Source organism: Aspergillus piperis, assembly GCF_003184755.1.
Source record: "Aspergillus piperis CBS 112811 unplaced genomic scaffold BO85scaffold_9, whole genome shotgun sequence".
NCBI lineage: Eukaryota > Fungi > Ascomycota > Eurotiomycetes > Eurotiales > Aspergillaceae > Aspergillus > Aspergillus piperis.
Window position 1 is genome coordinate 1,089,951 of NW_020291599.1, and position 23,013 is coordinate 1,112,963.

At 46.6% G+C, this 23,013-nt stretch overlaps 7 protein-coding genes across 7 annotated transcripts; 4 read left to right on the forward strand and 3 right to left on the reverse strand.

Annotated features, from left to right (window-relative positions):
• Window positions 1–1,848: 1,848 nt before the first annotated feature.
• BO85DRAFT_372578 (sugar transporter) lies at window positions 1,849–3,900 on the forward strand (the record flags this gene model as incomplete). Its single annotated transcript, XM_025656043.1, has 9 exons — window positions 1,849–1,959; window positions 2,028–2,199; window positions 2,262–2,371; window positions 2,428–2,572; window positions 2,642–2,745; window positions 2,816–2,988; window positions 3,121–3,327; window positions 3,388–3,584; window positions 3,629–3,900. 9 exons carry the CDS (start codon window positions 1,849–1,851, stop codon window positions 3,898–3,900), a joined length of 1,491 nt encoding a protein of 496 aa, XP_025515649.1.
• A 709-nt stretch (window positions 3,901–4,609) lies between these two features.
• On the forward strand, window positions 4,610–7,088 carry BO85DRAFT_372389 (transketolase family protein; the record flags this gene model as incomplete). Its single annotated transcript, XM_025656037.1, has 5 exons — window positions 4,610–4,803; window positions 4,876–4,985; window positions 5,059–5,541; window positions 5,595–6,112; window positions 6,171–7,088. 5 exons carry the CDS (start codon window positions 4,610–4,612, stop codon window positions 7,086–7,088), a joined length of 2,223 nt encoding a protein of 740 aa, XP_025515650.1.
• A 368-nt stretch (window positions 7,089–7,456) lies between these two features.
• Window positions 7,457–8,704, reverse strand: BO85DRAFT_438810 (uncharacterized protein; the record flags this gene model as incomplete). Its single annotated transcript, XM_025658689.1, has 1 exon — window positions 7,457–8,704. One exon carries the CDS (start codon window positions 8,702–8,704, stop codon window positions 7,457–7,459), a length of 1,248 nt encoding a protein of 415 aa, XP_025515651.1.
• A 1,394-nt stretch (window positions 8,705–10,098) lies between these two features.
• Window positions 10,099–11,112, reverse strand: BO85DRAFT_459716 (uncharacterized protein; the record flags this gene model as incomplete). Its single annotated transcript, XM_025661670.1, has 3 exons — window positions 10,099–10,266; window positions 10,365–10,669; window positions 11,076–11,112. 3 exons carry the CDS (start codon window positions 11,110–11,112, stop codon window positions 10,099–10,101), a joined length of 510 nt encoding a protein of 169 aa, XP_025515652.1.
• Window positions 11,113–12,764: 1,652 nt separating this feature from the next.
• Window positions 12,765–15,869, reverse strand: BO85DRAFT_397994 (LysM peptidoglycan-binding domain-containing protein). The gene is made up of 8 exons (XM_025657044.1): window positions 15,736–15,869; window positions 15,522–15,675; window positions 14,887–15,176; window positions 14,684–14,822; window positions 14,137–14,623; window positions 13,936–14,058; window positions 13,496–13,843; window positions 12,765–13,405 (listed from the first exon to the last, which is right to left on the reverse strand). The coding sequence occupies exons 1-8, from the start codon at window positions 15,828–15,830 to the stop codon at window positions 13,128–13,130; spliced, it is 1,914 nt and encodes a 637-aa protein (XP_025515653.1). The 5' UTR covers window positions 15,831–15,869; the 3' UTR covers window positions 12,765–13,127.
• A 946-nt stretch (window positions 15,870–16,815) lies between these two features.
• On the forward strand, window positions 16,816–20,890 carry BO85DRAFT_514565 (uncharacterized protein; the record flags this gene model as incomplete). The annotated part of the gene is made up of 10 exons (XM_025664767.1): window positions 16,816–16,840; window positions 17,096–17,301; window positions 17,377–17,404; window positions 17,466–17,625; window positions 17,683–18,644; window positions 18,712–18,968; window positions 19,043–19,311; window positions 19,384–20,008; window positions 20,089–20,472; window positions 20,534–20,890. 10 exons carry the CDS (start codon window positions 16,816–16,818, stop codon window positions 20,888–20,890), a joined length of 3,273 nt encoding a protein of 1,090 aa, XP_025515654.1.
• A 562-nt stretch (window positions 20,891–21,452) lies between these two features.
• BO85DRAFT_520419 (uncharacterized protein) lies at window positions 21,453–22,481 on the forward strand. Its single transcript, XM_025665138.1, has one exon. It carries the CDS (start codon window positions 21,482–21,484, stop codon window positions 22,397–22,399), a length of 918 nt encoding a protein of 305 aa, XP_025515655.1. The 5' UTR covers window positions 21,453–21,481; the 3' UTR covers window positions 22,400–22,481.
• Window positions 22,482–23,013: the final 532 nt, after the last annotated feature.

Below are 23,013 nucleotides of genomic sequence, written 5' to 3' on the forward strand. Positions count from 1 at the left end.
AGAAAAGGCGTCAAGGGCTGGAGTAGTGGGCTTGTCAGGTTTATGTCCCACCACTGTGCCCGAGATATACAAAGCTAGCTAACTACTTCGAGTATGTCCAAGTTTCTCGGCGTCAGACAAACCCGCGGCCATCAGGCCACCTGTCATGCCCCGGATTAAGCATGACCGTATCCGCCTCCACAATCTTTCTCCGCGCCCCTTGGGGTTTCCCCACACCCCGGACAGCAATGAGCAATTGGGTCGAAGGGTTTCGCATCGAGGCCAACTGCAGGACCATTTTTTTGCGCCATTGACGCCATTCGTAAAGGCGGTGTATTGCAGTACTCGTGGAGGTGGATAGCAGTTGACCGTAGCGGACATTGGCTAGCTAGGAGGAATCCAGTTTCGAACAAGGGAACATATTGAACGACATTGTCTTGGAAGGAAAATTGCTTAGTGGTAGTAATACCTAGTATAGACACATTCTCTTGCATGTAAGATCATGCGTAATCAGCTTGAATGGCAGGCACAGCTATATTTATAGTCTTATGTGCGATAAATGGGAGTCATGGTGCTGGGACAGGGGGTAATTAACTCTCGTCACGAAGCCACCTATCGATGAGCAAATTACACTTAGTGTCTATTTCTGCGAGCCAAGATCATGTGAACGTGGATATCATAGATTGGAATGTGCAGCTATCGTATGATACTCTGCTGGTGGCTACATGGTCAGCTTGGGGCGATGCCTGACTCCGATCCACTGTTCGAGACCCTTTACAGAAAGTGGCCTTCATCGTAATGGTACCAAGAAGCAATAGCAAATATCTGGAATGCTGTTAATTGCATATGGAAAAGGCAGAGAACACATAGACACGAGATAACACGAGATCATGGTCTTCGATCCGGGTAAGTTTGGTTTGCGGATGTGTTGCGCTGCCGCGATGTGGGACTGCCGTTAACCCCAGAATCTGGAGAAAATATTCGAGTCTCTTCCCCGTCGGCGGATGTACCATAGCTACCCCTGCCTTCAGAGCTATCGGCCGCATAGGGAGACAGTAGTCAGCATACTGATGCTAGTTTAGGGTCCACAAGTGGTACATGGGATCTATGATGATGAGACCAGCCGGCAAAAGGATGCTCATGTGGCCCGGTTGGCTTGCGAGGGGCGAGGGGCTCGCATCGAGAGCTACCGGGTGGGATTGGCGACCGGTGGGATAAAGCCCTCAATGACACCACATCGGGAACACCAGAATTGGGAAAATTAAATACCTGCATGTGGCGACTTCATCGCCTTCGCTTTGCCAGTAACGGCAACTTACTGGGGTCAGACGCCGTCGAATGCAGCGGGAAGCTTAAGATTCTGGCTGTCCGTGTGGCTCAATGACAGTTTCAGGTTTCGAACCAATTGTCCAATTCTGGGCCGGTCCCGAGACGATGGCAAACGTAGCTTTAGGAAGCCTCAAATTTCAGCAGCGATAATCAGGGAGACCCCCCACAATGCGGGGAATCCGGAGATACCCCAATCCTCCAAGCTGTTTATCGCCGATCCAGTAGAAGAGAAATTCATTATAACAAACCCAGTGCTTAGTCTCATGGAGTTCTTGGCGAAATACATTTCTCTTCAACCTACCTGCAAGCGAGATTTGATTCCTCATTGAAACTTTTTGCCAAGTCAGTTGCGAGACGAGAATTAGAATGAAACCATTCACAACTCCCTATGCGTTTCTCACCAAGCGGCTAAGAGGCCGAGGGGCTAGATCAGCATGGATCGAGTACCTAATTACAGCTACATGTGGCATTGGGTGAGTATGACCCCCAGCCTTACACGCGAGACGGAGTCTAACGCACGCCTCTGCGCCATGTAGGAACATGCTCTTCGGCTACGATCAAGGTGTCATGGGTAGTCTTCTCACGGGCCCATCATTTGAAGCAACATTCCCTTCCATCTCGAATGGCAACTCTACCCTCCAAGGTTTCGCGGTACGTGAAGATGGGGCTTGGCTCTTCAGGGAAATTACCTACTAGGGACGTGCTTTTAACATGAACAGGTGGCGGTCTATGAATTAGGATGTGCAGCCGGCGCTTTGACCGTCATATTCAGTGGTGACAAGTTCGGCCGAAGGCTGACCGTCATGGTGGGAGAGCTGATTATCATCTTCGGTGCCATCCTTCAGGCTTCCTCTTTCAGTTTGGCCCAATTGATAGTAGGCCGTATTGTCGGTATGTTCCAATCTGCTCCCGAGTGCCTAACATCGCGGAATACTGATCCATTCTGCTCCCAGCCGGGTTTGGAAATGGTATGGCAGCTGCTATTCTGCCAACTTGGAATGGCGAGTGCTCTCGTTCTAAGAACAGAGGTCGAGCCGTCATGTGGCAACTTAACATCAACCTGGTATGTCAGGGTGCATTTGTGGCACCTTCCAAAAAATCATCAGCTAATCTCTGCAGTTCGGGATTGCCCTAGCATACTGGGTCGACTATGGCCTGGCAGCCTCCTCTCTTACCAGTAACAATGGTTGGGCATGGAGGCTGCCACTGGGGCTGCAGTCTGCTTTCTCGGCTGTGACAATCGTTCTGGCACTCTTTCTTCCGGGTAAGTTGTAATAGCCTCGTGTTCAAACAGTGTATCGGAAGGCTAATGCGCAATTCTCTGATATATCAGAATCCCCGCGGGTTCTGATGCGCAACGGAAAAGTTGATGAGGCACGCGACGTTGTTGATATGTTGTCGTTGGAAGAAGACCCTGCTACACGCGCTTCTGAAGTTGTTAGTATACCACATGCAGTGATAATATCCTTTGATACACGGAGTCGCTAATGTCACGGGATTGATCTAGTGCACAGTCGTGTCTTTGATTGAGAACGCACTCCAAGAAGATTCCCAAAGTGATTCCCAATGGCAGGCTATCTTCACCCAGGGAAGGCCCCGATTTTTCCAGCGTCTAATCTTATCTGCGTTTGTGATGTGCATGTACCAGCTTACTGGCGTCAATCTTATCACATATTATGTGTAAGTCCTGCTGTTGATCTGTTGTCCTGAAACCCTCACCTCTTGAGATATATCTTGACGATCACTCGCTTACCACATCTTGTTGGAATACCACAGCCCCGTTATCTTCCAGAAAACACTGAAGTTCTCCAGGCATCTCAGTTTGCTGATGTCCGGCTTTGTCGGCTTGGAGTTTTGGATTGCGAGCTTCATTCCAATACCCCTCATCGACAGACTTGGGCGTCGGCCCTTACTGCTTTTCGGGGCGGTCGGGCAGTGTGTCAGCATGGCTGTTCTCGCCGCCACAGTTGCGTATCCAGGCAATAAAGCATGCGGATACGTGTCCGTAGTTTGTGTTTTGTGAGTCATTTTGTCTATAGAGAATGTTATTTTATTATATTGCTAATGTCTGAATGTTAGCATCTTCAACACTGTCTGTGCCATCGGTACCAACGGGCTGGCCTTCTTGCTACCCGTCGAGTTAACTCCGCTGCAAACGCGTGGAACATCCGTCGCCATCTCCACCGGCTTTTTCTGGCTCTGCAATTTCTTTGTTGTTATGATATCTCCAGTGCTCATCTCTCGCATTCAGTATGGTACTTACATCCTGTGGGCATGTACGAATTTGTCTTTTATCCCAGTGATATACTTTTTCAGTAAGCTTTCCTTCGTCGCACGCTACAGATCGAAATTCCCGAGTTTGAACCCTCTGTTAATAATCTTGACACCGCAGTTCCGGAAACCTGCAAGGCGTCTCTTGAAGATATTGATGTCTTGTTCGAGAACAATCCTAAATGGCCTATTGGCCCACAGTCCAAGAAGAAGATGGCCAAAATCACCGAAGATGCTTCGGCGCTTACTGACGCTGTTCTACATGGAAGGAAGGAAAGTGCTCCTACAGTCGACATGGTTGAAAATGCATCTTCCATATAATATTATCCGCGTCACTGATGATTATGGCCTAGCTTTGGTGTATGATGACAGAGAAGGGCGGGAACCTTGGGCCCCGTTAACCTGAAACTTCATATTTGGAATGTACATAGATAACATTGTTAGACAATAGAGGAAGTGAGTTTACCCCATAAGCTACTCATGGGTCTTTGTCATATCACCTCTTTTACAAACGTATACACCAAGTTCATGTTCTGTTGTACCTGTGGGAGTACACCCTTTCTTCGAGAGATTACAGTCATCAGTAGTGAAGTTGTCAAAGATATGTCGAGATGACTAATTATGCTTATGAGGCAGTATGACCATTGTGGGGGCACTACATTACTCGCGGGAACGCAGCCGAGGGGTCATCGAGGCGAGGGTCACTGGCCTCGAAGCGAGGCACTGTTCCGACGATGGCCAGCACTCAGAACCATATGGAAATACTGATACTGCGAATAACATCTGACTATCCTATAGTCAGTGGCCTCAATGACAGGTGCCTGTCATCGTCTCGATCCAGAATCAACATGCCCCATTACCTGGTCAGTGCCTCAAATCTGGGGCATATGGCATATCGGGATGAATGGTACGAGGTATAAGAATACCGCCATCTCGATGTATTTGGCCTAACAATCTCAAATTCACAACCATAGAACGTTTTCTTGCAGAAGAAACTCTTGATTTCGCAGAGAGCCTTCACTTTCCGGCTATGGCGCCCGCACTAGAACTTACAGAGAAGCCCATCCAAAGTCTGCCCACGAAAGCAGTCTCTGGTGTTCGCAATGAAGCTTCAGCCGGTGTCGGTATCGGACTAGAAAGCCCAGAGAAGCACCAGCGTGTGATGAATGTCTTCCGAGCCTTCGTTGCCGATCTTGCACAGCAGTATGGAGAAGGCCACGCTGGGTGAGTCAGCTCCATATCCTGTAGTTATATCTTAGTTGGCAACATGGGAACGGCGCTAACCAAGGTCAACAGAGCCCCAATGGGTATGGCTGCCATTGGTATCGCCTTGTATAAATATGTCATGAAGTATTCCCCAAAGAACTGCAACTACTTCAATCGCGACCGTTTTGTGCTCTCAAATGGTAAGTCTGTGGGCGTTGTTCCGGCCGAGCTGTCTGACTCTACTCAAACTGTGGCTAAAACAATTTATTGTAGGCCATGCCTGCCTATGGCAATATTTGTTTATGCACCTTATTGGTGTTCCGAGCATGACACACGATCAGCTCAAGACATACCACTCCGCGAGACTTGACTCGCTCTGCCCCGGTCATCCCGAAATCGAAATTGAAGGCGTAGAGGTCACAACGGGTCCTCTCGGCCAGGGTGTCGCTAATGCTGTTGGACTCGCCATGGCCACTAAAAATCTGGCCGCTACATACAACCGACCTGGCCACGAGGTGGTAAAAAACATGACGTGGTGCATGGTCGGTGACGCCTGCCTTCAGGAAGGTGTCGGTCTTGAAGCGCTCTCACTCGCTGGCCACTGGAAGCTGAACAATCTATGTGTCATCTTCGATAATAACAACGTTACGTGCGATGGAAGTGCAGATGTTGCTAACACTGAGGATATGAACATGAAGATGCGAGCTACTGGTTTCAATGTGGTAGACGTGTACAATGGGGACACAGATGTTGCTGGTAGGTCTCCCAAACCCTTGACTTGATGTGAAGGGTGTGCTAATGCGATCTAGCTGTCGTGAACGCGCTCAATGCCGCTCGCCATAGTGATAAGCCAACATTCTTAAACGTCCGCACCGTCATTGGTATTGGATCCGCCAAGGCCGGCACGGCTGATGTGCACGGATCTGCCCTGGGTGTCGACGAAGTGGCTAACCTAAAGCGATCGTTTGGCCTCGACCCTAACGAACACTTTTACATTCCAGAGGATGTCTATGACTTCTTCCGTGATATCCCTGGCCGTGGCGAGGCTCATGAAGCGAGTTGGCATGCGGCTGTTGACAAGTATCGTGAAGAGTACCCCGAGTTAGCCGCTGAATTTGCGCGCCGTGTTGCAGGAAAGCTTCCAGAAGACTGGAACAAGTACATTCCCAACAAGGAAGAGCAGCCTACTGCATCCACTGCCTCCAGGAAGTCTGCTGGTGTGATAACCAATGCCCTGGGAAAGGACATCAATTCGTTCTTGATCGGGACTGGGGATCTTACGCCCTCCTGCAATGTCGCCTACAAGAACAAAGTCGACTTCCAGTCTGTAGGTGCCACTAGCTTCCTTTCCTGATGCCACTTTCGGTTGCTTACATGCACTTCAGCCTGACCTCCAAACTGTGTGTGGTCTGACCGGAGACTACAGCGGTAGATACATTCACTATGGTATCCGGGAGCATGCCATGTGCGCTATCTCCAACGGGCTTGCTGCATTTAACAGAGGCACCTTCATCCCCATGACGAGTACATACTTTGTCTTCCATTTGTACGCCGCTGCCGCTATCCGCATGGCCGCACTACAAGGCCTCCAGCAGATCCACATCGCCACCCACGACAGCATCGGAGTCGGCGAGAATGGACCTACGCACCAGCCTATCGCAGTTGCTGCGCTATGGCGTGCTATGCCTAACCTACTCTACATCCGCCCCTGCGATGCAGAAGAAGTTGCAGGCGCTTACAACGCCGCCATTCGCGCGACTGAAACACCGACTGTCATTTCACTATCCCGTCAGGGTTTGACACAGTACCCTCAAAACTCCTCACGCGAAGGTGTAATTAGAGGCGCGTACGTTTTTGCTGAGGCAGAGGGCGACGACTTTGACGTCACCATCATCGGAGTCGGCTCAGAAATGGTATATGCGATGCAAACTCGCGAATTGCTTCTTAAGGAATATGGTCTCCGCGCACGGATTGTCTCATTCCCTTGCACAAGGCTTTTCGAGCAACAATCTCGAGAATACAAGCACTCTGTATTGAAGCCTCGCGCCGGCAAGCCAACAGTCGTGATTGAGGCCTACCCGTCTAACGGATGGGAGCGCTATGCTGATGCATCCGTGTCCATGAACTACTTTGGAAAGAGTTTGCCTTCGAAGGATGCATATGCTCATTTCGGGTTTGTGCCAGATCGCATCGCCATTAAAATCAAGGACCTGGTAGCGGAAGTAAGACGCGAAGGGATTGAGGTCTTGAGGGGCGATTTTAGAGAGTTCAACGGGGCCCACTGGATTGAACTTCAGCATTAGAACTGCTTATGACTCTTGCAATGACATCTAAATTTCCCTTGTATTTTGCGATTGAGGTTGTCTGTAAAGGGTGAAGATCCGATCGTGCTTATTCAATCATCAGTTCTCACAAGGAGATAGATTCTCAGCTTGTACTATAAGGGCTTGTTACACTCAGTGCAAAACAGAACGGGCAGCTCAGACATCAAATAATTTGCGTAATAGAGGAAACCGTCTGGTAGGTTGTGAGTGCTACAGAGTGGTGTGCATATGCATTTCAAGCATGCTTCAAAATTCTATTGAACTGACTGAAGCAATCCATGTATTCTATCTTCCCACTTCCCCAACTCCCTCTGGTTCTTGAAGAATCTTTCGATTTGTGGATCGACTTATGGTTCGTATTTCGGGGGTAGCATCTGTTGGGTCACATCAAATGCCGGAGGCTCGTCGAGACAATATGTCTCCATCGCGTCGACATCATTGGCAAGCTTGTGTATTCGCAGCGGAAATATTGCACCGTACAACTTAGCGATGGGTTTCCGGTCCAGTTTCTTATTCGTTCTACCACTAAAGGTGTCCTCCCGGGTTATAAGCTCGACCTTCAATTCGTGGTTGATAGCAATTCCTGGAAGATCGGCCAGTGGAAAGATATTCCGTGGATCGTCACCGCCACAGTAACTCTCACAGATTTCGTCTGCAGCATTTGCACTTTCCGGAATCCTGATTTCGAAGTCGACCCGTAAGCAGCCATCACGCAGGCAGCTCTGATCCGAGCGATTCAATATGACTTTCGGGCATCGGGGTTCGAGCTTTCCTTCTATCAATGACCGTTTCGACGTCGTTGTAGTGTTAGCAAAGGCCTGCATCTCACAATGGGCTATATTACGGCGCATAGCTACTTCGTCGACACTCCACTTGATTGCTGAGATAGCTATATATTTCATTTCACCATCTCGGGCACCTGGTGTCAGCAAATTCCGAATTGCTAGCTCCACGGAGAACATGGCTTTGGTAGTCGCGTCTTTTGGTCGTTGCTGTGATATCGTAGTTTGGATCATCAGAGGGGAGGCAGTGAACCGTCGAGAATAATTGCTGGGGAAAGATGTTGGTTGTATCAAGCGATAAAGGATGTCAAGGGTCTTGGACACACTCAGTTTTCGGCCAGACTCAAGGTCAATCGTGGCCTTGAGGTAGTAATCGACTGTCCCGAGCTCGGTTTTCATCGTTGGAGGGAGGCAGTTCGGCACCGGAATATTAAAGTAGTATACCACACCATCTTCCGTGTCTGTATCCCGACACGACTCGAGTTTGTTAAGTGCGGACCATAGAATACAATTCAGAACAGTCTCTTCGTAGCCCGGTGCTATAAATTGCTTTGTCGTGGACTGTCGATATCGAAGAGTACTCCGCCAGCGACCCTTGAGGTTTGTGCGAGGTGAGCTATTGCCATCAAATTTCACTGATCGAACAAGACTAATAGTGATATTGCGTGCACTATCTGTCATGTCCATGTCCATGGAAGGCTTCCTTGAAAGTCGAACAGAACCCGGCAAAGACGAAGTATATGGTTCGATGCCCGGGCGGATGAAAATGGTGTGGGATTGAGGCGTATCGAGACGTAGATGAGGGTTGCTCATTGTGAGCAAACATGAATCAACTAAAAGTTGTCTGTATAGCGAGCCAAAGAGTCTGGTTAGGGGAACATCGAGAGCGCATCGATATGTGAAGCCATGCGAGATGCGACAATTCCAAACTATAGTACTACGTGACTGCACTAGACCCGATTAAGAAGCCAAGCCGTAAGTTTAAGGTTTACATCCCCACAACCTTGATGCCTGAGTCCCCAAAGGCGCGCCCGCGCTCTCTGGATCTTGTAGAGATTCGACTCATAACCAATCTCCACCTACCTCGCAAGACCTAGATAGAGATCATAAGGATATTCCAGTCATGGGATCTTACCAGTGGCAACTGCTCATACCATATTTCTTCCACCGCCTCTGGGTCCTCCTCTGAGGTCAGTGCCAGGTCTGCTGGTGACGTGGTTTCAGCCTATTTAACACCTTAGGCAATTAAACATAAAATTGGGGCAAGTCCAAGGGAGTTATTATTGCCTTAGGGTATCACAGTGCTGGGTGTGTCTTTAATGGTGTGAGGGAACATGACATGATCTCGGATCTACCGATCCAGTCACCTTCCTGCATAGCTAGCTAGCTAGTCTATATACATGGCAAGCTTTTAAAATATTATTGCCATAAATTGCGCTACACCTTGCCGGATCAAGTAAATGTGGCCAAGATGATAATAGGATGGTAGGATTATACTTTCCCAGCAGATATATATATTACCCACTAATTGTCTGCGCCAGACCTGTAACACTAAGATAGATAGAAGATGTCCTGCTATGATAAAATACTAGATAAGACTGCTGTAAAACCAGGGATGTGAAACAGTAACCTAAACCATAGACTGGCAAATCTTATCATTAAATGTCTACTTTTGTATGAATGGGTGTGACACGGGACGCCAGGAGGACCAGGCCTTGCATGTATTGCACTATGTATCCGGCGAAATTGGGAAGCTCATAGATAATCTGCAGGATATAACATGGCAATTGGTTAGGTTCAACTATCATACAAGATCTATTACCTTTTAAATGTGAATAATGAGTAATTCACTAAAGTCTGCGATGTGCTGACTACGTAAATGACTCATGTCCCCAGTCAATACTGGCAAAGGGCTCTCCAGTCATCCAGCGATCGGATAATTTAGGCATGTTATGAGCAAACGACTAGAAGGCACAATACAAGCCTCACCGAATGACAAATACTTCAAAGCCTTTAAGGCATGTTTTACCTCGTGCGGAAGAAAGGGGCTATTAGAATACAGGCAAGAAAATGACTCGGTCGATGCAATATTGACAAGCTCAGGTTTCCATTTTATGGTAAAATGAAGCGAAAGGAACGTAAAACTAGAGTTTCACGATATATCGAAGATAATTGGACAAAAAAGGCCGACGCTCAGGTCTTGCCCCTTAACACTTGGTGAGGTAGAAATATAACACTCCGGCTTCGTCTTCCTTTCTTGGCCAGTGAGCACCGGCAATGATGTGTTTATTAACATAGCGAAGGTAATCTATCCGTGGATGATCATCATATATCATAGCCATAGAGCAAAGACCGCGATAGGCGATTTCCAACAGCTTCAGCCTTTCACATCAGTTGAGGTCATAAAAGATGCAATAATCAAAAAGGGACAGACATGTAAGGGATAGAACCAGGAATTGGTGCGAAAACTCACAAACATCTCGCCCCAATCGGGAAGAAACTTCTTTGTTTCACCATCCAATGAATACTTCGTCACCGACGTGTTGGAGTGGACAATCTTAGTAAGAGGTAGGAGTCTCTCTGCTACCGACTCTGAAGGGTGTCCAGTTCGGAGTAAGTGAAGCTCCCATTTACCGAGCAGAGCTTCCGACTTTACAGCTTCTAGATGATCGGAGACATTTTGTAGCTCAGATGAATGAAAGCTTTTTTGCTTCGTGATTAAGCAGAGAGGGTATTCCTCAACAGGCCTATGAGAAATATGCGTTAGTATTGTGGGGCCTCGTATCGATTGATATAGTGGCGATACATTCGCGTCATGGTAAAGGTCATATTGAGTATGTACGTTGGGGAAGTTGAAATTAGAAATTGAAGCTGCGAGTTTTCAATTTCCTGGTATGGGCCATCGGACTACACGTTCACTAGCGAACATGAATAGATTTCTGGCTTCCAATGCTTAGCAACTAAGGAGACAAGGCAAGGTCTTTATAACTATCAAATGGCTAATATACGTTGCTTTTCTAGTAGTACAACCCATAGAGAACCATGGTGTGTCCTTTATTATCATGAGTCAGCGAAATAATCTCAATTAGGAACCATATAATCCAGGAACCAGTTTATTTACCTTAAGACATGCTGCAGGTGGACGAAATAGGCGAAACTAGGAATGTAGGCCCGGTTAACATACAAGTATTACCCTGTTTAAAGGTAATATTAGGAAGCATTGATTTCCACCAGGGGACTCAGACGCCTAATTAGGTGCCCGCTGCCTACTGGTTACGGTATCAGATAGAAAAGTAAGGTTCTGATCGATCGGGCTGGGTAAACATATCCCTTATATGCTTAGTCTTCCGATAAGCCACTTTCACGCGACCCCATGGAGGCTGTTGTCTGCAGCCAGGCAGCGGTCAGCTGATCCTTCGCTTCTTCTTCCTGCGTGGTCTCCGACCACCACCTTTTCCAACCGACGACCCAGTCCCTTGGGATCTAAATAGATCAAAACCGTCAAAAACGTATATCTTTGAGCCTTCATCTTGACGAAATATATTTCCAATTGCGCTTTTCTTCCATATGAGGTGGATAACTCAAGTTGTATAAATATATTGTAGCGGGTTATACATCGGATAAAGATCACAATAACTACCCTTACATACTTCAAAGCTACGTACAAGGATCAAGGCACTCAAGTCATGCGATAGCATAATAGACTTATGTCCAATAAAATATGAAAATTTGAATAAAATGTGGAAGAGTTTTAGCGATAACAATATGTTTTGGTTTTAGCTAGGGATCTAGTAGGAGGGGATTGCTTTGGCATAGTATATATATCAATACTGATGCTCCAACGATGGAGAGATTGTGGGGATTGCCGTGTGGCGTGCTATCTACTCATGTGTTGGTACAATGATTATAACCTACGGTTTCGCTGTCTGCACCTTACAAACCGAAGCGTGCAACCCCCTGGGGCTGTCATGTTGAGTAGTACCTCCAGTCTGGACGGGGGCGCCAGCGACTTAATTACCATCCTTACTGACCAGATTAATCCGATAGCTCATCAGCGTGTAAGCCAATATGTTCTTCAAGGCCATGTTGGCCAGATGCAGGCCTTTGTATAAAAGATACCGCCGCCCCATCCGATAAACGCATCCTTGTCCACGACTGTTCGGCCGGGATCCTAGTGCCATGGATCTAGATAAAGAGTGCAGTTCAGCCCGGTATCGGAGAATGAAGGCATTAGATGGGATTTTATAGACGCTAATGGGGAGGTCAGGTCCAATGTTATGCCGTATCGCTGTACGTGGCTGAGCTCGTCGGAGAGTTTCGCGAATGCGAAGATCCAGCTGTAGGGTTTGGGACTCCCACGCAGCAAGGGTGACGGCCGATAACACCCCACCTACACCTTCCTTCGATGGAGCTGATATTGTAGCGTAGCTTCTAGGCTCGTCTTAAATCTCGTGGAGTAATAATCTGAGCCCCATGATACATTATGGCAAATGTAATACTAACACTCCTCAACCTAGACATTTTCGTCTTGGCTTGATTACCTCCGGTCAATTGGACATTGATCGTCATCAGGTATAAAACATCAGATTTTGGGTGAACATTTTGAAGTTCAATATTCATCCGGACACCCTTCTTTCTGAAGTCAATTGGGTCGTACAATCTAATTATAAAGAGGAGATTGCCAGGACGATGGATATCCTCTTACCGTCCTACTGAAGGTAAAGCGTAGAGTATGTGATAAGTTTCAATGTCTCAACATATTTCATATAATAATATGGAATAGGTAATATGAAGTCTATTACGTATAATAATATTGTAGGATGTAGAGCATCCTTTCCTGTCACATATACTAGTCGTACTGTTGCATGCAAGACACTCGAGACGAAAAGCTAGAACGCCGACTGCACTGAGTCAAAAGCCTCAATATAAACACCATGTAACAACGAGGTCATGTCTCAGTCGGATGGCATCCAGAAAACAGCTAGAATAAACTTAGGTACATGTGACTGATAACGAAACGAAAACCAAAAAGAATGGTAATATACGCAACAGAATTCTGCATGTACAAGGACTGAAAATGAGTGGTTATAGGGAAGATTGGAAGAAGAGTGAAAAGGTAATCACAACAAAAGGAAGTCTGGTTGGTCAATTCCATTCTAAGCAATATCCTCTGTGGCATTTTTTCCTCTGCATTCCCCAACATCGTCTCCAGGTGATTGTCCAGAACACATACCGATTAGGAACTAATACCCACACAAACAGCATCGCCTATGACAAGCGTCCGGCAATCAGACCCAATTTCTGGGTTCCAGTCATAAAGTTGCGCAAAGGTAATGTCATACTCGCTCTCAATGGCGGCGCATGAGTCGTGGTCCAACACTGTGTGGTACTTGTTGCAGTTACTCACACTTCCCGTCTTTGTTGGAGAAATGCTGACTGGTGCTATTGTTGTTGGTACAGGCCCCTTGACGCAATATGCATAACCAAGCCACAGGTTTGTACAGGTAGGTCCAACTAATGCCAATCAAGTTAATCAGCCTTCAGATTCGTTCTTTCAATGAACATGGAGAATATAAGTAAAGTGTGGACGGAGGGGAGACGGACTACTTGGATTCCATTCATAGAGCTCTTCTAGGGTGACTCCAAACTCAGCCTCCATGGTTGAGCAGTCATCTCCGTATTTAACAATGAAGAACTCCTGACATCCAGTGATGACACCTGTTTGGGTTGGCGCTGCGGATTCGGTTGTTTTTGTTGAGGTAGTAGTAGCCGTAGTTGCAGTAGTGGTGATAGACGAGCTAGAGCCTACCCCAACACAAACGGCGCGGAGGTCGTTACCGGTGATATTAGCGTAAAGAGCAGTATCACAGTTGCCGCTAAGCCAGGGGTTCCATGTTTTCAGTTCGGTTGCTGTGATGTTGAAATCAGACTCGATGTCTTCACATTGGTAGTCTGCGATTCATAAGCATTTGCGAGCTGTATTTGAACTTTTCTATTTTATGTCCATGGTCATGCTTTTGTCTGTCAGGACTATAGGAACATACCTCCAACCAAGTACCCGTAGATCTGCGTAAAGCAATTGCAGTTCGCCACCGTGGTCGACTCTGTGGCATTAATTGGTAGGCATAATGAGTGGCGTTCGTTGTCAGTGTAATCACCATTGATTACTGCTTGGTACTGAAATTAGAGATCTCGTGCTAAAAAAAACAAAAGCCAGTGAGCAAATAATGACAGGATAATCTCACAATAGGTACTATTGAGTAAAGCACAGTAACTGTATCCAGGTTGCAAGGCACATGTCGTCAAGTTTGTGTCAAGACTAGGGTTCCACGATAACAAGTTGTGAGTTGTGACGTCATATGCGTATGCGATAAAAATACAAGAATTGAGATTGGAGGTTGTATTGTCATAATTCACGTAGGATTGGCAGTTACTGATGGTCCCCGGTGCGGCGGGGAGGTACCTGGGTGTGTAAATAAATCCCGGGTCGCTGGTTATTATGGGAATCGATGTATCGACGGCAGAAAAGCTTGCTGTCGGCACGGTGATCCAGGGCGTCGTTGTCGGATAGCCAGAGTAGGTTTTGATATTGCCTACGGCAGTGATGCAGTACGCCTGACCAAGCTCGAGATTTGTACAGTTGGCATCAATTTCGGGATTCAAAAAGTAGAAGTCTGTCAGTGAAATTGAGTTCGCAACTGAGACTGCGCTGCACGTGTCGCCTTCCACAACCTAGTCGATGAATGCCGTTATTGAAGGGGTAACTCTAATTCTAGGGAGGAATGCACCTACAGTGTACCACTTGCCACAGTATACATTGGATCCGTTCAGAGCATTTGGTGGCATAGGGGCAACCGTAGTTATACCGGATGGGTTTGAAGTAGTCGTGTTAACCGTGCCTGTGGTGTGATTAAGATAACCTCCAGGTGGGCTGGATTCGATATTAGTATCTCGTTTCCAAAGAAGAGGTAGAAGGTTAGGGTATTGTATAGTACCCTATACAGACAACGTAGCCAATGTAGTTTACTCCATTTTGGCAGAGAGTGTTGAAGTTGGGATTCCATGCCAGGAACTGTGGTACTGTCACATTAGCAAGCCTACTAACGACATTGTCACATGTGTCTTGCATTTGCCACACGTAGGTGTCACATGTCGGTGGTATACAAATAGTAGAATTGATCACCGTGTCGGCCCAATTCTGACAGTAAAGATCCAGGTTGTTCATATATAAGAGACTGTAAGTGGACACGCTGAAGTCCAGCGCCACAGAATTGCAATCATCGCTCTGCTGAACTATATATGGCACTGTACAACTTGATGATGCAGATGCCGGGAAAGTTGTTGAGATAGTCGGGGTTGTAGTATTGATGGCATATTGTGCTGGGGTGGTATACGTGTATGTGGTGGCATTGCAACTGGAGGTAAGCGATGCGTAGCTTTCTGCAAAAGCAGTGTCGTATCCGAAAGGGCTGGCTAGTTCCAGAGCCAAGCCGCCTAGCCAACAGTCAGAGCACAACTGGTCAATGGTCAAAGAGTCGTTTGACCATGATGCAACAAGAGGATCGCAATATTTGCCAGTAGTTTTATCTGTTCTGCAGGATAACTCATATGTGTAAATGTAGTTATCAACGATAAATGTAGGGGGATATGCGATGTTGTGTATCGTGATCACATCAGTACTCAGAGTACACGCTGTCATGATTGTGCTTCGAGCAGCTTTTAAAGACGCGTAGCAGCTGTCAATACAGACTGCGTTGACCTGATCTGTTGTCATAATACCATTGCTGCTAGATTGGTCAGCGAACACAACATCTCGAATGAAGTGTCTTCTTTCGCGCGCGTACCTCTCCGAAATAATCCCCAGATACGGGGAGCAAGTAACATTCGTCGCTAAGGCACCCTTGCACGATGTACTGAGCCCAGTATAATTCGTAAACATTGTAGTACCAGCAAATTGTTGTGCCCAAGACAACGGCAGACAACTTGCTAATGCCGTAGCAAAGGCTATTCGCGATTTTGTCATTATGCTCCTAGTCAGAAGTAGGCAGAAGACAAGAGGAGTTCAACTGGAAATAAAACTTCAGTCCTATATACTAAACACAGACAATTGCGTCAAAGTTGTGCCGTGTAGATACCCAGTGGTATATACCTAAGGCACTTGGTCGTGCACGAAGAGGCAGATCGTATGTCACAGGATTCAGGGGCTCGGATTTGTTGGATTACCACAAGGATGACGCTAATGCCGCGATGTAACCTGAACGGACTAGAATGAAGAAAATGGGCTGAGTGTGGGCTGATTCTGGTCTCAATAGACTAACAAATACGGCGCGAAACCGCTAGCTGACAAGGAGCCATTTGCCAATAAAATAGCAAATGCGGAAATTTGTGTGTTAAAGCATCGGACGTTTAGTGTCTCGGATAGTCGGACCATGTTGGTAGGGCCGGAGATGCCAGTCTCAGGGTCCAGGGTTCACAGCTCCCAATAGGTCGAGCTCGACAGGGATCTAGGAAAGGGGTTAGTAACAACTTTTTAGCGTGGTTAGCGTATAGGAAGTAGCATGACAAGCCCATCCTTGAAAGACAGTGAGGGACTTTCGTAGCGAGTACCCCTCATCCAAGCCTACCTAAGGCTCTGCATCTAATTTCCACCATTCTTTCAGGTTCAAAGATCCCAGGTCACGTATTGCCCTGCGAATGGGGTTAATATGTCACACTAGTACACCCTAAATCTAATTATATTGGCTTCCCAGACGAGTATACTGAGGCTAACCCAGTTTGCACGAGCAAATGTAACCTCATTTCCACCATTATGAGACTAGTAGGCCTCTTAGAGAGATCAGACCATGGAGATTGCCCTGATATGCGATGCAGAAATGATTTATTCAGCAGTTCCGGATTCAATGGCATTCTGCATGTGGGGGACAATGAAGTTGATAAGCAAAGACTTTTGTCCATGGATGGGTTTTACAACTGCTGCTGCCAGAGCTCTTACAGTCATATTACTTATAACGGAGCCTGTACTATGGCCTTGGGTGACAGTTTCTCCAGAAAGCTGCCTAGAAGGCTGATCCGACTGGCTATCACAGCGTTTCTTGTCTGTGTATTTGCCCCAGTTCCAGCTGCGTCCTTACATGGGCGTTCACTGCGGGACAGGCATGTTGAAGTCCATGGGAAACACTTCCATGCTTCACCGCTGGATAGGAGTAATTACGTCCTTGATTCTCGAGACAGCTCCTCATGCGACGCCGAGAACCCATGTAGTAACGGCGCGTGCTGCAGCGCGAGCGGCTACTGTGGTTATGGCTCAACGCACTGTGGTGCTGGGTGTTTGTCAAACTGTAATGCGACAGCTGAGTGTGGTAAATATGCTTCTACGCCTGGTCAAGCATGTCCTCTCAACGTTTGCTGCAGTGAGTACGGATTTGTGAGTCTTTCTCCCCGTGATAGACATTGATTGTGCGATTAAGTGGACTGGCCTACCTTAGTGCGGTACTACCAATGACTTCTGTAAAGGTATACTAATCGACAACTCACTCACTTATCATTTCTAGCATCCATAGCTAACATAAAGCAGCTGGATGCCAGAGCAACTGTGTCTTGAATCCAGAGCCTCCATTAGGCGCTGCTTCCGTCGGTGTTCTCAACAAAGTCATTGGGTACTATGAATCCTGGATGGCTCGGAAGGACTGCCATAAAGTGACTCCTACAGACCTACCTTTGGATGCACTAACTCAGTGAGTCCTAGCTCTTGTTTATTAGGTTTCAATCTTATCTATACTTATCACCTACAGTATGAATTTCGCGTTTGCGTATATAGACACACGCACATACGAAATTGTTACTATGGATAGTGAAACACCTTCCAGCCTATTTCAAGATGCAACGAATGTGAAATCAATCAAACCCGACATCAACGTCTTCATCAGTGTGGGTGGCTGGACGTTTTCTGACAATAATACCGCAACACAACACATTTACGGTGAGATCGCCAGGGATGCAACAAAGCGACAAAGGTTTGCAGACAACGTTGTCCACTTCCTCAAACAGTATGGCTTTGATGGACTCGACATTGATTGGGAATATCCCGGAGCAGGTGATCGAGGAGGTAGCCCCGAAGATACAGCGAATTATGTCCTTCTGCTCAAGACCTTGCGCGAAACCTTCGACGCCAGCGGAAGTAAACTCGGCCTTACATTCACGGCCCCTTCATCGTACTGGTATCTGCGCTGGTTTGACCTTCCGAATATGATCAAATATGCAGACTGGATTAACCTAATGTCATATGATCTTCACGGCGTGTGGGACTCAACAGATCCGATTGGAAGTATTGTCCAAGCACATACAAATCTAACAGAGATTAAACTCGCGGTCGACCTATTCTGGCGAGTGAACATCCCACCAGAAAAGATTATAATGGGCTTCGGTTTCTATGGTCGCTCTTTTACTCTTGCGGACAAACTGTGTACAAAACCTGGATGTCCTTTTAAGGGTGCTGCAAGTCCCGGTCCTTGCTCGGATACTGGTGGGATTTTGGCATATTATGAAATCATGGCCATCCTGAACGGCGGAAGCTCGTCCTCTAAACGATCGCCCACTATCATACCTGTCCATGACCAGGCAGCTGCGGTTAAATACTTCACTTTTGACAATGACCAGTGGGTCTCCTATGACGATGCGACGACTTTTGCGCAAAAGGTCTCGTGGGCAAACGAAGTTGGACTGGGAGGAGCCATGATTTGGGCTTCAGATCTGGGTAAGTATAACAACATACTTGCATGCTGCAGTGCCCCGTCGTTTGATGCTCTAACATATTCGTATAGATGATGATAAATACTCAGCTCACGCTGGTCTCACAAACAAAACTATCATGTCCAATCCTACCCTGCAGGGTATCGACAAAGCTTTGTCAAACCCTAAGTCCGTCATCCAGGATCTAGCAAGTTTCAATGGTCAGAACTGTTTCAGATATGAGGGGAACTGTGTGAAACTCAACGATAAAGATGCAATGGCTAACGCCTGTGGGAGTGGATACACCGTGGTGGGCTGGGACGATGCTGGATGTGGCAAGAAGAGCTGTGTATGGTCTCCCCTTTCCATACCATTTCCGATAGACCTATTTATGTCTATTATCGATCTAACAGAATTCCTTAGCACTGTGGCAAGCCAGTCTGCTGTCCAACAAGTAGTGCTCCCAAGGACTGCATATGGCGTGGTGACAACACAGGCGATGCCGGCGTAAGCTCAGATTGCAATGCGCAGTGTCAGGCTGGGGAGATCAACATTGCCGGCATCCGATCATCTTGGGGTGGTGGATTCGTAAATGATGGGGACACAGATAAGTGTGGTCGAGGTTATAAAGTGTTCTGCTGCCCTGATCCGGAGTACAATGAGGTTGTTAACGGATGTGCTTACGCTGACTGGTATATTTTCACCCTTTACCCGGAAAACCATCCCTATATTGCGACGTTCATCGTGCCCTGACTTGAAAATAGTGGAAAGGATTGCCCAAGTGGCAGTACTGAAATGTTCATTAAAAGAGACACCTGCTGGTCCAACGGCCAGAAGTACTGCTGTTCGACACCCGCTGATCTGGCCGACTGCCACTGGGTGGGTGGCACCTCTGGAAATGACTGTGCCAATGCCAAATGTGCATCAACAGAGCTAGCAATCGATCGAGCAACATACGGTGATTCTTCCTCGGGTTGCGACTGGGACAGAAAAAAGGTCGCCTGTTGTGCTGTTAAGAAGGCAGCTCGCGAGCCGGCGACATGCGGCGCGGATTTGTGCTCGCTCTTTCCGGGCTGGTGTCCTGACGATAGCAGTGATGAAAGCTCAGTTTCCTACCGAAAACGGAGTGAGCTCACTTCATTTGATAAACGGGGAGCTTCTAAGAAGTACGTCGTAGAAGTCGGGGGTGTTGCCATCCAAACCGTTGCAGCGGCGTATCCTAGTATCGGACAACTCTTTACTGTGGCCAATGCTGGCCAGGTTGTCCGCTGGGCTTTTCGTCTCAACCAAAACTACTGCACAAGCAACGCCATGTCGGTCTCTCCTCTTCCGGCCGGGCTTGTCCCCAAGGCTCTCTACGCCGGCTTGAACTCGGAGCACGTTATTGATGTACGCGTTTTATTCCCGGACCCTACAATCGATCCAATTGTATGTATGTAAACATATAATGGAGGCTAACCTAGGGATAGAGACAAGTCATCAATTTCTTCATCAAGGCTGCGCTATCCGGTTATTTGGAGTCCGGGAATTCCCCAGGTCTGTTACCTGTCTCGCAGACCTTCTGGACTACCGTGTGGCGGGCTGCCAATTCTGCTCTAGCGGCAATGCCTCCCGTCGGAGGTGCGGACGGTGCCTCGCCCGATACTCCTGCCGGCCGTATCATGGAAGCCTTTGGTTCGACCAAATTTCCCGAACCTTTGCTGGCCACTGCTGCTGGGATTAACGCTGTCAAGGGCAGGATCATGGGGCTCAACGCTCCCTTCACCATTGCTAAAATCGAAGAGTTAGCCGCAGAGGCAGTAAAAGCGGATGGTGACGAGGCAGTTAACAATCTCCTCACGGCCATCCGAAGCGTCAGTTTTGCTCTCTATCACTGGGAATGGAATGAAATCAAATGACTAAATGGCAAACTAGACTTTCGCTCTTTTCGAGTACTTCCGTAATCACCGGGTTGTCGGGCAATGGAACAACGTGCTCCAGCAGGTTGGGTTGCAATGTGCGCACATTGAACATGTAACTGGCGTGACCGATCTGCAAAAATGGTGGTGGATCTGGGCGCCGGACTTCTTCCAGGTCGTCCAGGATGAGGCGCAGGGTTGGGCCACCGCGGCGATTCGGGCGGCGGCTGGTGCGTACACGGAAGCTCGCACGGCAGGACGCAGTCTCAAGACGAACGACATGGTGGTTCAGGCTTTGAGTGAATTCCAGAGCAAAGTAAATCTGATGAAAATGCCGACTATAAATACGGAAAGGACTACGATTACAGACTGAGGCCGGGTAGGTATCAGTAGCAGTGGGGGAAGGCTCGATTTGGTGGCTCGAGACAAGTAAATTCAGGTGCATCGGATTTAGTCCAGATATAGCGGATTCCAAAATCTAACTAGATTGTGATTTGACTGACCTCACTGAACATGAATTAGCTAATGTAAACGACGGTTGGGCAGCCCACACAGCTAGACAGTTTATCTGGTAAAGCTGTATAGAAGGCTTTTTTGAGACATAAAACATCTTAATTACTATAAGCCTGGAACACTCAAAGTTATATATATATAGGTAGGAATAACTTAAACTTGGTAGTGAGTAAGATATAAAAAATTTAGAAAGATATGTTCCTTAACTATATCGGAATAATGGGATGACTCAGTAGGCTGCCGAACTATAACTATAGGCTGACCAACTGTTGTTCACATTAACAAGTTCTGAATTATTTACTGACCTAGAAACTAGGCCGTAACCACGTGATCGGTTCTGTAATAATACTACGGGGTGACTTAAATACTTGGGACCCCCTTTCATTCCACGCAACTTTTCTTTCATTATCTGCTAATCCTAGATCACAAACCCCATGCCCAGATTGCTAAAATGACTTTTCTTACTCAGCATGCTAGCATCATGCTTAAAAGGCATACATACCAAATACCGAATACCCTCTCGAGAACTCTTCCGTTCCTCTTTCTGCCGCTTATCTGGCATGGTCACCGGTCATCACTTTATGTGACTAGTCCACAACCTTACATGAAGAAGAGAACGCTCCAATTTCCTTCTAGGCTCTTATCATCATCATTACCGCGCCTTAGTCTTGGTACTCAAGACTCTAAACGTACTCCATGGTGGCCCATTAGATGGAATGATGCCGACTTAATAGAGAAGAATATGCATGATTTGGGCTTCCAGACGTGGGGGATTGTTATCTACCGTTGCACTTACAAGAGCGACTCTGACTGGGAAGAATTCTTGTCTCGTTTTCTCCACAAGGTTCGGACGTCACTAGAATCTTACGATGGTCTGGACTTGCTTGATTCCTTCAGGCCGACAGTGATGGACGACAAGACACAGTTCGACGGGGTGACTCCGAACATTGTACGGGATCATTTTAATAGGTGGTCCGCTACCGCGTGTGAAGCTGAGCAAGGAGTTCCACTTACTGACTACCGATGGCATTCCACGGCACGGTACGGACTTTGCATCATGGTGGATGACGAATCCTTGAGGTCTGTTCTGGAAATCCCGCTTGAGTCGCTGGATCAATGGAATAACAGCGGATTTGTGATTCTTGTTAATGGTAGGTATGAGGTGGACCGGGCCAGTATAGAGGAATCTGATGAGAAGATAGAGGATGATGACTATGAGCCTTTACATGGATGCACATATGAAGATGTTGGCTGGATGAAGGTGTGCTATGATATGGCTCAGGTATATGCTTGCGCTCATTTGGGAGCAAGCTCTTGGTGGGAGGAGGACTATAGACGGCCTCCTGAAATTGCCCTTGGGTTGATGTAAAGAATTTCTTTCCATATTAGGGCTATCTTTTATATTTAGTTATTCTGTATAACCATGCAGATTATACATTGAATGCTCAAATATACTGCCTGTGCTAGAGGGATAATACTAATAGCATCCTATAGTTGTGTGATAGGATCTACTTGTCAGGGTAGAAAGCCTGTCAACTAGGTAAGGAATCAACCACAAAGTGCAGTAGATTGGTCTAATAACAATAAAGATAATCTATATTTATAAGATAGACTAATCCTTGAGGGATTAGTAGCTTATTATAAAGAAATTAATATCTTATAGATATTAGGAAGATATAGAATCTCTATTAATAATCTTATAATTATTATAATTATTATAATATGTTATTCCGATACCTAAAATCCTGATAATTAGATTATTTTATTATAAATAGTATTCTTTTTTACTAGGACAAGCTACCCAGCTTAAATATTAGAGATAATCTTATATATTCCTGATTTAAAATAATATAGATTTAATAATAGAAAACAGGAGATCCGTAGGAAATATTATAAAGATAAAATTATATATTATCTTTATATAACTTTAAAAGTATTTAATTATGTTTACATGGATAGATTAATAGAAAAAAAATATAAATA